Here is a 13,123-nt window from a genome sequence, read left to right on the forward strand (position 1 = left end):
ACCGTTTCAATCTATGGACATGGTATATCTCTTCATTTATTTAGTTTTCCTTTAATTTCTTTCAGTAAGGTTTTATGTTTTTCGGTGTAAAGGTCTTGAATGTCATTTGTTGCACTTATTTTAAATATTTTATATGGGCTTTTTGCTACTGTAAGTGGAATTTTTTATTTATTACATTTTCCAACTATGTGTTACTAGTCTTTAATAATGCCATTAATCTTTCTACAATAACCTTTTATTTTTTTAACTCTGTTAAATTCACTGATTAGTTCTGAGTTGTTTTGTAAATTCCATGGGATTTTTTTCATGTAAACAATTATATCATCTACATATAGGGAGTTTTACTTCTTCTTTTCCAATATTTATGAGATTTAGTTTCTTTTCTGTCTCTTACAGAGCATCAGTTCAGTTCAGTCGCTCAGTCCTTTCTGACTCTTTGCAACCCCATGAATCATAGCACGTCAGGTCCCCCTGCCATCACCAACTCCCAGAGTTTACTCAAACTCATGTCCATTGAGTTGGTGATACCATCTAGCCATCTCATCCTCTGTTGTCCCCTTCTCCTCCTGCCCCCAACCCCTCCCAGCATCAGGGTCTTTTCCAATGAGTCAACTCTTCGCGTGAGGTGGCCAAAGTATTGGAGTTTCAGCTTCAGCATCAGTCCTTCCAATGAACACCCAGGACTGATCTCCTTTAGGATGGACTGGTTGGATCTCCATGCAGTCCAAGGGACTCTCAAGAGTCTTCTCCAACACCACAGTTCAAAAGCATCAATTTTTCAGCGCTCAGTTTTCTTCACAGTCCAACTCTCACGTCCATACATGACCACTGGAAAAACCATAGCCTTGACCAGATGAACCTTTGTTGGCAAAGTAATGTCTCTGCTTTTTAATATGCCATCTAGGTTGGTCATAACTTTCCTTCCAAGGAGTAAGCATCTTTTAATTTCATGGCTGCAATCACCATCTGCAGTGATTTTGGAGCCCCCAAAAATAAAGCCTGAAACTGCTTCCACTGTTTCCCCATCTATTTCCCATGAAGTAATGGGACCATGCCATGCCATGATCTTAGTTTTCTGAATGTTGAGCTTTAAGCCAACTTTTTCACTCTCCTCTTTCACTTTCATCAAGAGGCTCTTTAGTTCTTTTTCACTTTCTGCCATAAGAGTGGTGTCATCTGCATATCTGAGGTTATTGATATTTCTCCCGGCAATCTTGATTCCAGCTTGTGCTTCTTCCAGCCCAGCATTTCTCATGATGTACTCTTCATATAAGTTAAATAAGCAGGGTGTCCTTACAGAGCATAGAGCCTCCCAATCATAGGGGGGAAAAATTCAATCTCCTACCACTGAGTGTGATGTGAACTGTAGAATGTCTGCAGGTGCCCTCTATCAGTTTGAGATGTCCTTCAATTCCTAGTTTGCTGACAGCTTTTCTTCTGAATGAGCATTGGACTTTCCTCAGAGGCTTTTTTGTGTCTATTCACATTAAGTGTTTTTTGTAGGTAACTATGGCTGTTTTCTTAGGATCAATACCTGGAAAACAAATAAAGGGTCAAAATACATAAACATTTTTAAGGCTTTTGCATTCGATTTCCAGATTGCCATTAAGAGAAATTTGGCCAGCGTACAGTGCCCCCAGCCATGCAAGAGTACTTCCCCAAATCCTTACCTACACTATATTTTATAACCTTTTAATTATTGCCAACTTCATAGACCTCTCCCTAAATTGTATCTTGCTTCCATTTGCATTTATTTCATTACTCTGAGTATGAAGATGTTATTGGTTATTTATATTTATTCTCTAGTGATTGTTTTTCATGTCCTTTTGCCATTTTTTTTCCTGTTGGGCACTCATTTTTAAAATTTTTACATACCTTTTTTCATACTAAGGATATTAACCCTTATCATATATATGTCTCAGTTTGTTCTTTGGGTTTTCATTTTTTTCATCAGATTTTATTTTTTAGAGCAGTTTTAGATTCATAACAAAATTACGAGGAAAGTACAAAGATTTCCATACGCCCCCTGCCCCAACAACATGCAAAGCCTCCCCATCACCAACATCCCCACCAGAGTGTTATGTTTGTTACATTTATAACAGTGACACTTCATTATCCCCCATAGTTTACATTAGGATTCATTTGGTGTTGTACATTCCATGGGTTTTAACAAATGTATAATGACATGTATCCGCCACTATAATATCATACAGAGTAGTTTCACTGCCCTAAAATTTTTCTGTGCTCTACCTATTCACTCCTTCATAGTCCCAATCTCTGACAACCATTGATCCTTTTACTACTATCTACATAGTTTTGCCTTTTCCAGAATGTCATAGAGTTGGAATTGTATAGTGTGTACCCTTTTCATATTAACTTATTTCACTTTTCTCCATACCTTTTTCATGGCTTGATAGCTCATTTCTTTTTCTTGCTGAGTAATATTCCATCATCTGGATGTACTGGTTTGTTTATCCATTTATCTGCCAAAGGACATCTTGGTTGCTTCCAAGTTCTGGCAATTATGAGGGTCCACCAAAGGGCAGCATTAATTTCAACCTCCCTCCCCCAGTCCTCCCTACCTCTACTCCACATGCACACAGCAGGATTTCTAAAATCACATGCCCTTCCCAAGGCGCTGTGTCCTGCGCACCCCATGGGACAGGCTAAGGTTTACAGAAACCAGATCCAGGACGGACACTCACTCTGGCAGAGTCCAGGGTGAAGGCTTCTGCTGCCCTGCTGTGGTGGAAGGACTGGGGCCCTAAGGGGAAGAACCCTGGAAAGAGGGCCCCACACACACCTTCCAGCAGCAACTTGCCTCTAGGCAAAAGTCTGCTTTAAACCCTTTTACAACTCCTGCGGGGAAAATTATTTGCATTAATTAATTGACTAATTAATTCCAGGCACTATACTTGGAACCTACAGCTGGGGTTCCATTGACATACTGTTCAACTGACTCAAAAGGCTTAGAAGGAACAAAAGCAAGAGCCAACTTAGAAGTTTGGATATTTAAAAATGTTAGAGTCTGGCCGCAATGTCTCTTTGACCTTGAGAACCACAATTCAATAATTTTGGAGGAAGGGAATTCCCAGGCAGTGGTTAGGACTATGCTTCCACTGCAGGGAGCCTGGGTTGGATCTCTGGCTGGGGAACTAAGATCCCACATGCCTCGAGGTACAGCCAAAAAAAACCCCAAAAATAATAATTTTGGAGGTTTCTTCCCTCCTGTTTGAGCTTTTTCTGAAAACAGATACTTCCCGTTATGTATCAGTTATCTATAGCCCTATAATGGAGGACTCCAAAACTTAGCAACTTAAAACCACTGCGTTTAATTTGTTTGCAGTTCTTCTGGCTGGACTGGGCCAAGTCTAACCATTCTACTGGGCACTCTGGGGCTTTCTCAGGCAGCTGTCACCAACTGGGGGCTCAGCCAGGTACAGGGTCTGACATGGACTTGGTCCATGAGGTTAGGAGACTGTGGTGTGTCAGCTGGATCTCTCTCTCCTTGTGGTCACTCATTTGTACCTGTGCTTCCTTACATGGTGGTTCAGTTCAGTTCAGTCGTTCAGTCGTGTCCGACTCTTTGCGACCCCATGAATCGCAGCACGCCAGGCCTCCCTGTCTATCACCAACTCCCGGAGTTTACTCAAACTCATGTCTATCGAGTCGGTGATGCCATCCAGCCATCTCATCCTCTGTCATCCCCTTCTCCTCCTGCCCCCAATCCCTCCCAGCATCAGGGTCTTTTCCAATGAGTCAACTCTTCGCATGAGGTGGCCAAAGTATTGGAGTTTCAGTTTCATCATCAGTCCTTCCAATGAACACCCAGGACTGATCTCCTTTAGGATGGACTGGTTGGATCTCCTTGAAGTCCAAGGAACTTTCAAGAGTCTTCTCCAACACCATAGTTCAAAAGCATCAATTTTTCGGCGCTCAGCTTTCTTCACAGTCCAACTCTCACATCCATACATGACCACTGGAAAAACCATAGCCTTGACCAGACGGACCTTTGTTTGGTGGTAGGAGTGTGCCAAGCGGGAGAATGCAGAAGCCTCTTGAGGCCAGGCTTTGGAGCTCACAGGATGTCACTCACACCATATCCTATGGATTAAAGCCACTCAAAAGACCAGCTCAGACTCAGAGGTGGAGGAATGGACACCACCCTAGGAATCTGAGGCGATATTTAAACTCCCAACTCTGTGCCTGACATTGCTGTGATTGTCAGGTAGACAACACATCTGCTATGTTTTGTGATGACAGAGTTGACTTTTCTTGTTCGTTTCTGTTTTTGCATGTTGGTGATCCTCAGAAAAAAAATGCTGTATTTCTTAGAGTTTAGCATCTTCTAGTTGTACCTATAAAACAGTTTTAACTTCTAGCATATTGAGAGTTATTGCCCTAAATAAACCTTCCTTATAATTTTAATGTACCACACATAATAATTTTATGAACAAGCCAGGTTATATGCAGCACATATGAATATTCTTAAAACCAAAGTGCTTTGCATGTGTAAAAAGATAAAAAAATAAAAATTATACATATTTCAAATTTCCCAAGATTTTATTTCCAGTTTTTTCTATGACTTTAAAATTCCCAGACATTTAAAATTTTCATCCCAGGTACGGGTATTAAATCTCTGTGTCCTGTGCCAGGCCTGTGCTGGGAGCTGGAGATGCAGAAGAGCAAATGAGATACAGCCCTTAACCCCATGGCAATGGATCTTGAGGCAGAAACAGATGTGGCCCTTGGTGACCTAGATGACTGTACAGACATCTGCTACTACAGGCCCGAAATAACGAGAACCAAGGCTTCCATCAACTTTGCTCCAGTTTGAATGGTGGAACCCCAGCTGTAGGTCCCAACACAAGGTCTTGAATTAATCAATCAATCAATTAATTAATGCAAATAATTTCCCCCACAGGAGTTGTAAAAGGGTTCAGGCAGACTTCTGCCTGGGGGCAAGTTGCTACAGGAAGGTGTTGTGGTCAGGCAGCCCTCTCTCTGGGGCTCCTTCCCCTCAGGGCCTCAGTCCTTCCACCACAGCAGGGGAGCAGTAGCTTCAGCCAGGACTCTGCCAGAGCCGGTGTCCATCCTGAATCTGGTTTCTGCAAACCATGGCCTGCCCCGTGGGGTGAGCAGCACGTAGCATGTTGGGAAGAGCATGCAGATTTTAGAGGATCGTGCTATGTATGTGTGTGTGTGTGTGTGTGTGTGTGTGTGGAGTGGCGGTGGGGAGGGCTAAGGGAGGGGGGCCTGGAAATAATGCCACCCTTTAGTGGCCCCTCTCTGGCTGGGCTTGGAGGTGAGCCCGGATGGGCCGGCCCAGTCGGGAAGCATGCCAAGCACATGCTCTCTGGCCACTGCGGCCTCATTGTTCAATAAGCAGATTATGAAATGCTGCGAGAAGCTGCATGGTGGGGGGCTGTCTTCAGCCCTGCGGCCTGCCTTGTTTTGCAAACAATCATTGCACAGTGCAGCCCGGTCAGGGTCCCCTCGGGAGGACAGGGAATCCGTCAGCCTTTTTGGGGTTGAGTTTGTCGTGTGGCTGCGTGCTTCAGCTTGTCTGCCTTCCTCCCCGTCCTGCTGTCTGTCTTCACCTGAGTCTGTTTCCTGGGAGACCCCAGGTGCCCCTCAGAAATGGGAGGACTTGGCTCCACCCACCTCCTTAGGCAGGTAGGGAAGAACAGCACACCAGGCCCAGTGCTGTTCTAGAAGCAGCAAAGGTTCTAAGGCCAGTCTTCCTCTTTGAGGAGTTTCCGAATTAGACAGATGGTGCATGAACAATCCCGAGTAGCTTCCTTTGGAGACCTGGTGCCCATCTGAGGAAGAGGTGCCTTCAGATTAATTGCCTCCGACACTTTTATGTTCTTGGCTTAAACAGGAAAAGCGGGATAAAGCGACTGCAGTCTTAGCTCTGCAGGATGTTGGGGTTGGACCGATGTTTGCCTTTACTCTGACTATATTTTAGCAGTCATCTGCTAGAGTTTACTATGAAATCTCAAGAGACAGCATTTTACCTGCAGTGTAGCTGATTCCATGAAATAAAATATTTTGCAACCGAGGGTCCAAATAAAACAATGAATTTTTTAAAGAGGCAGAATAAAAGAATGGGGTGGTATTGCTGAACTTTGACCTGAGAGGCCATCGAATACACTGGTGACGATGTGCGCCACAAAGCTTGGGTTCAAATCCCAGCTCTACCACCTGCTAACTGTGTGACCTTGGACAAGTTACTTAACCTTTCCGAGCCTTAGTTCCTGTTCTGTACAATGGGGATAATAACCACTCATTTCCTAGGATTATTGTGAAGATTATATGTGATAAAAAGCATGGGCAAGTGGTTAACACAGAGCCAGGCTCAACTAAGTGTTAACTGTTAGTATTAATAGCATTACAGCCGAAATGTTTCCTTATGGAACCAATATTTTTTCAGGAAAATACTGAACCAGTGTGAACCCAAGTGGAAGACCCATGCTGTCTAAAATGGTCATGAAACAGGCTTCTTTTAGCAAGCCTTGAAAACCAGGGTGCCCAGCACCAAGCACTGTTCATTCTACTAGAAGGCCTGTTATTATCTTCACTTTGCAAAGGAGGAAACAAAGGTTCAGAGAGGCTTGCTAACTTCCCCCAGGGTCACACAGCAAGGGCTCAAACCCAGTCAGTAGGCCCTCAGCTGTCATTATGACAGACTAGTGCCTTTACAGAGGTAGGACAGAATTTGGTCACAAAAAGTGCTGTGATGGGATTCATTCATTCATTCATGGCTGTTCATGGAGAACCTCTCTGTGCACGATGTGCTCCGGTTTGTCTCTGAGCAGACACACATGTTTAAACGGTTTCCCCAAGCCCTCCCTGCTCTTCCCCCCATGACTGCACGACAGACACGTGTGGCCCTCACATGACTTGCTCTACCAGCTCCCCCTCCAGTGTGGATGCCCACCTGCAGTTCCCGGATGGCAGCGGCCTCCTGCAGCCCCCGCGCTGGGATGAGCCGCAGAGGGCCGGCGCCCTGGAGCAGATCTGTGGCGTGTTCCGAGTGGATTTGGGCCAGATGCGCTCCCTCCGCCTCTTCTTCAGGTGAGGCCCTCTTGGCCATGTCCTGGAAGCTGCCTGTGCGCTGGCCGTGTTCCCAGGGGTCCGTGCTTGGGTCTAGGAGCCTGATGTTCCCAACCGTCTGCTTCCCAGCATCATTAGTGCCCTCTCGGCAGTGCCCCATGATGGCTGCCCCGCGGGAGCCGGGTCTGGGTAGCTCCCAAACTCTTTCCTCTGCCTTCAGCGTGATGGTAGCAGCTGTTGCTTGCAGCTCTGGTTTGGGGGAAGATGACAAACCAGGGCTACACAGACAGCAGTAGCTGCAGGCAGCTCCCGGTCACCCAGTCAGAGGCCCAACTGCTCCATGCATGCTCAGGACAGGCTATGGCTTTCTAGAGGGAGGCACCATTTCCTTCATGATGGGGGACCATCCCTTTCAGTCCCCCGCCTAACAGCCACCTCATGTCTCTTTTCCTGAAAGCTGCAGGACAGCACCAGCCAAAGACCAGTGCTTCAAAGAAGCAGTTGTGTCTCTGGGGGGCGCGGGTCCCAGACCCAGAGCCCCATCCCGCCTTTCAGGGAAGGGCAGTCAAGGTCGGGGGATGGCCCCGAGGCATATATAGTGGATTTCCCTGGAGGATTTTCCCAGAGTGACTTCTATGCTCGATGGAAAGCCCACTGGAGGGGAGTCCCTTAGTGCCCACCCATCTGGGTTCCAAATCTGATTCCATGTCAGGGCATCCACCCCTAGGAGATGGATGATATGATATCATGATATCTCCATGATATCCAGGACAGAAGGGAGGATGTGACCTGGCCAGCAGGGGTGGGGACTGAAGGCTGCTCTGGCAGATCTCCCGGGGGCGAGGACAGTCCCACCTGGAGCCTCCCCAGGAGGGAGCTGCTTTGCCTTCTTCAGCAGAGGGTGATGGCTTCTGTGGGGGCATAATTCTGTCCGCTTCCTGCCAGCAGCCAAACTCCTGGGGGACTTTCTGTTTCCTGCCTCTGAGGTCGGGTGATAGCGGCCTCGATTATACTTGGAAATAAAAACCCATGTTTACATATTCATGGGTCTGTTCTCTTCCCCCCCATCCAATGGTCGCTCAGCGATGAGGCCTGCACCAGTGGCCAGCTGGTCGTCGCCAGTCGGGAAAGCCAGTACAAGGTGTTCCACTTCCACCACGGTGGCCTGGACAAGCTGCCTGACGTGCTTCAGCAGTGGAAATACTGCGTGGAGACGCACCTCAAAGACCAGGTAGCCAGGGAGTGGGGAATGGGTGCTGACCTCCCCTCATGAGGAGGCCCTGACGCCACCCGGGAGACATCTGGCTGCTGAGGCCCCCCCTCCCCTCCCCTCCCTTCCTGCCTCGCCTCCAACCAGGCCCAGGACACCCACTCTCTTCCTTGGAGTCCCAGGCCTCAAGGGTGTGACCTGTGGTCACTGGGGGCCAACAGAGCAGCAACTTTGGGTTTAAAACATGTGCCCAGGCTTCTGGTAAATGCAGTACTCCGCACTTGAAAAATCATGTTTTGACAAGGCTTCCTGCCATATTTTCCTCAATCTACATACAAATGTAATAAGAGCTCTTTAATTATCTGTTTAAGATAGTGTATGTGCTTATTAGAAACGGGCTGACTTTAAAATTCCTTTCCTTCCCACAGAGCCTCCTGCTGGCTTCCCTTATTACAGTAGCATGGCTTTTTTTCCCCCCTACATTGAACAACCTTTGATTTTTGAATTAAATGTCAGCTGCAGTTTTGCCCTGGATCCGTGACTGCCCGTGGAGACAACCTGACAGGCGGGCTCCCCGCTCGCAGAACAGCCATCCCTTTGTATGTGGCCAATCACATGTAATTTATTGCAGGCCCTCCCGGCAGAGGGAAGTTGGCCGTCCCAGGCATTAATTCCGTCTTTGCGGCGGGGCCGGAGGGAGAGTGGAGGGGAGAGGCGGTCGGTGGGAGTGGGCCGGGAGCCGGGAGCGCGAGGGGGGACCATGGTAAGCGGACGGTATTTTCATTTTAATTGCGTCTAATTACACTTGCCATTTAGGGGTTTGTATGCGGGGGAGAGGCGTCCCTCTCCTTTCAGAAGAGGGGAGGGGGGAAGGCGTTGACATCCCGCGAAGAGCGCGGGCTGGCTTCGAAAGCCGAACGTCTGAGCCACTGTTACACACCCCCGACCCCCGCCCCGACGGTCCTCGCGTCCAGCAGGTCGCCGACGAAAAGACGTGTATGCAGTTCTCCATCCGGCGTCCCAAGCTGCCGTCTTCCGAGACGCACCCCGAGGAGAGCATGTACCGACGGCTGGACGTGGCGGCCTGGCTCCGCCACCTGAATGCTCTGGGGCAAGTGGAAGAGGAGTACAAGCTCCGCAAGGTGAGGCCCGGCGCGCCCGCGGGCCCAGCGGCTTCGAGGCCAGGGGTCGGGGCCGCGCCCACGGGCCGCCGCCTCCGGCCGGGTTTCAGGGGTGGGGGACGGTCCGTCCGCTGACGCCAGCGGCTGTGTGAACGCGCCGGATAGAGCGATCAAAGCCGCTGCGATGAAAAAGCAACCTCCGGAGCGGGTTCTGGGTACCCCGCGACAGCGTGTATAGAAGAGCTCGCAGCCCGCGCCCGCGATTCCAAAACCGGGATTAAGGCCCTGACGTGAGAACGACAGGTTAATCTGAGCGCCGCACCAGGGGGGGGCATTGACATTGAAATGAGCCTGGTTTGTGTCCTGTATGGGAATGGGGGGCCGGCACTTTCCCCTTCTAAACATGTGCAAATTGCAGCGATCTGAATCAAGGCATCAGTTGTCAAGAAGGCGCAGCAAAGCCACCAAAACACAGATCTCCGGGGACTTGGGGGTGCTTTGAGCAGTCCTGCTTTGGCCCCTCCCCAACTTTTGCCGCTTCCTCCAGGCCATTTTCTTCGGCGGCATTGATGTGTCAATCCGAGGGGAGGTCTGGCCCTTCCTGCTGCGTTATTACAGCCACGAGTCTACGTCGGAGGAAAGGGAGGCGCTGCGGGTGCAGAAGAGAAAGGAATACGCCGAGATCCAGCAGAAAAGGTGACCGCGGCGCCCGACCGGGGCCCCCTCGAACCGCGGAGGGGAAACCCCCGCCCCCGCCCCCCGGAGCCGCGGAGGGAAATGCCATTTGGAAAGGCAATTTGAGGTGCAATTCAGCATTGATAATATGTTCCGTGACCCATAGTTTCCTTGGAAAATGGGTCTCCCAGGACCGTGAGCGATGGGTCTGGATAAGTGCAGTCATTACCCCCGCTCCCGGCCCCGGGACTGGCTCTCTTTAGCTCGCATGTCAAGGTTTTAGAATTCTTTTTCAACATACTTAACGAGGCGCTGACATCCCACCACTGAACGCTGGGGTGGCAGCGGGGCGGGGGTCGAGGGGAGGGCAGCTGGGAACTGGGGTTGCTGAGGTCTGTTGGACCTCCCTGACCCTGTAGTTTCGGTGAGCTCTCCCCCAGACGCTGGGACTGGTGAGGCCGAGTTAATCTGTGAAAGCCTTGTGCACAAGGCCCCTACGCTGCCCAGTGTCAATGGCAGCTGGAGGGTTGGCCAGCGACCCCAGTTCCCATCTTCGAGCAGGGCGGAGAAGGGCGCCTCTGGCGGCCTGGAGCGGGTGGGACGCTTGCTGACCCCCCAGCTGGCTCTCTGCTCCGTGCCAGGCTCTCCATGACCCCTGAAGAGCACAGAGCTTTCTGGCGGAACGTGCAGTTCACCGTGGACAAGGATGTGGTTCGGACAGATCGGAGCAACCAGTTCTTCCGAGGCGAAGGCAATCCCAACGTGGAGAGCATGAGGTACTGCCTACCCGGTCAGCAGGGTTCCTTCCTAACTGAGTTTCACTCCCATTTGCTGCCCCGGAGCCTCATCTCACCCCTCAGGTCTCAGCTGACCCTCTGGGAAGTAGACCAGCCGCAGAAGCTTCTGCAGGGGTCAAGGATCTTCCTTCTAGGTTCAGTGCCCCAGAATCAGAGAGTCCTTAGCTATTTCAGACAATGTCAGTGGGCCCCTTATTGTCCTAGTGACCCAGGGGAAGGCCTGGAAGCCCCTCCCAAAGGTACCAGCAAAGGCCCCACCCCCTGGGCATCCCACCAAGCCTAACCTTGCTTGGACCACACCAGCTGTGAACCCGCCTCTCCCGAGTGTCTCCCTCTCCCCTTGGGTGGTCCTCTGGGAGATCAAGTCTCACAGGAGCTGAAGCTGGCATCTTTGACATTCTGCTGCCTCCTGGCAAATAATTGCACAAAATTAGAAGCCCATAAAAAAATGTCCCTGCCAGCCCACGCTTTGTCACAGGCAGTCGACCATTAAGAAAATCAGATCCACATTTCTCCTTGCTCTGCTCTAGAGGATTGGGGCTGGTGAGTGCCTAAGTGCAGCCCCTTACCTTTCCCCAAGCTCTGGAGATGATGCCGGGAGCTGCTCTCCTTCCTCTAAGATCAAGGTTAAGGATGGGGTCCAGGAGACCCCAGAGTCTCCAGCCTGGGGTTCTACTGGCCTGGACAACACACTGCTATGTTATGGCCACCCTCCACTGACCTCCCTGCTCTCTGCACTGCGTCTCCAGGAGGATCCTGCTGAACTATGCGGTGTACAACCCAGCCATCGGCTACTCCCAGGGCATGTCGGACCTGGTGGCCCCGATCCTGGCCGAGGTCCTGGACGAGTCAGACACCTTCTGGTGCTTTGTGGGTCTGATGCAGAACACAATCTTTGTCAGCTCTCCTCGGGACGAGGACATGGAGAAACAGCTGGTGAGGCTCTCAGATGTGTGTGGCTTGGCTGCTGTGGGTCACCAAGCAGCAGGAAAGCCAAGGTGGGCCTTGCTGATGGACTATGGGGGCTTAGCCCTGGGCCCATGGACTAGGGCCAGCTCCCCCAGGAGGGACACATGCTGTTCCCAGGTCCCAGGACACATGCTGCCATCCCCACCTCACACTCCTGCAGTCCAGAGGCTCCTCATGTGGCCTCCCCGCTCCCTGCATGTGGCATCCTAACCCAGGTTCCCAGGGGGGGAAGGGGTCACTATCACACCTGGCCCTGTGCTTTATAAAACATGTTCTCAGGTGCATCTGGGTCCCCCACAGGGGACATAACCAGGGTTCCGAGGGATGGGAATGGGAGGGGCTCTTGAAACCACCCTGAGCCCACTGGATAGTCGTCACAGCCCCACCTCGAGGGCAGCAGGCCTGTTGTGCCCAGGCAGTACTCCTCCCACCATGGCCCCCGCTAACCTACACAGACCAGGCAGCACTGAAAATTGGGAGTGAGGAGGCAAAACTGGGTGAGGTGGGGCCAGGAGGGCCCACTCTTCCCTTCCTTGTCCCTCCAATCACCTGTCAGGTGCTGCTAGCACTAGGACGTGGTCTCGGGTCCCCAGTCTGAGAGATTCTCAGCCTGGAAGCTGATAGTGCAAGGGCAGGATGCTGGGTATGCTAGGGAGTGATACAGAAAGAGCTCTGGTGATAGAGAGGGAACCAAGACAGGAGTCCCAGTGTCCCCTTGGGCCAGGCTGACTCCACGGCACACGGGGTCTGGCCCTGAGCATTGCCAGGCCTGCCAAGACTTGGCTGAGCAGGGCTTTTTGGGCAGCGACACTGGGTGGCCCGCTCAGTTTGGTGGCTCACATGCAATGAGGCTGGAGCTGAATGAAGGGCCTCGAATGCCAGACCAAGGAACACTACTGTCAACTAGCCATTGGGAAGCTGATGAGGACTGTGGATGGGAGAGCAGGACACAGCAGGGGGATTGGAGGAAAGGGATCCAGGAGCAGGGAGATGGGGATGAAAGGGGAAGGTAAGGGGCACCAGAGTAGGGGTGGGGGGCATCCATGAGGGAGGGAGGAAGGGGGTCAGCTGCTTGCATGGACTGTTGACCCTGCTGTGGGCCACTGGGTAAGGAAACTGGCCAGTCTGGAAGGATCTTCAGAATCAGTTTCTGTGCCACCCCAGTGGCAGTCTCAAGTAGGAACAATGAGCTGTTTGTGTGGGAAGGGGCCTGTGAGTCACCAAGACCCCCCCGCAGGATCCCCTGGCTGCGATCTCAGCCGAGCCTGCTCACTCCCCGCTCTCTGTGTCGG

At 51.0% G+C, this 13,123-nt stretch overlaps 1 protein-coding gene across 6 annotated transcripts in view; it reads left to right on the forward strand.

Annotated features, from left to right (window-relative positions):
• The window catches only part of TBC1D16 (TBC1 domain family member 16), a 90,624-nt gene that overhangs the window by 67,698 nt on the left and 9,803 nt on the right, over positions 1-13,123 (forward strand). For 5 of the 6 annotated variants that reach the window (XM_061144612.1, XM_061144617.1, XM_061144615.1 and 2 more), the window contains 6 exons: positions 6,919-7,080; positions 8,143-8,290; positions 9,244-9,411; positions 9,938-10,086; positions 10,707-10,841; positions 11,612-11,798. In XM_061144612.1, coding sequence (XP_061000595.1) covers positions 6,919-7,080; positions 8,143-8,290; positions 9,244-9,411; positions 9,938-10,086; positions 10,707-10,841; positions 11,612-11,798 — 949 coding nt within the window. The remainder of the gene's footprint in view (positions 1-6,918; positions 7,081-8,142; positions 8,291-9,243; positions 9,412-9,937; positions 10,087-10,706; positions 10,842-11,611; positions 11,799-13,123) is intronic. The other variant, XM_061144616.1, reaches the window with a different exon arrangement.

Source organism: Dama dama, chromosome 5, assembly GCF_033118175.1.
Source record: "Dama dama isolate Ldn47 chromosome 5, ASM3311817v1, whole genome shotgun sequence".
Lineage (NCBI taxonomy): Eukaryota > Metazoa > Chordata > Mammalia > Artiodactyla > Cervidae > Dama > Dama dama.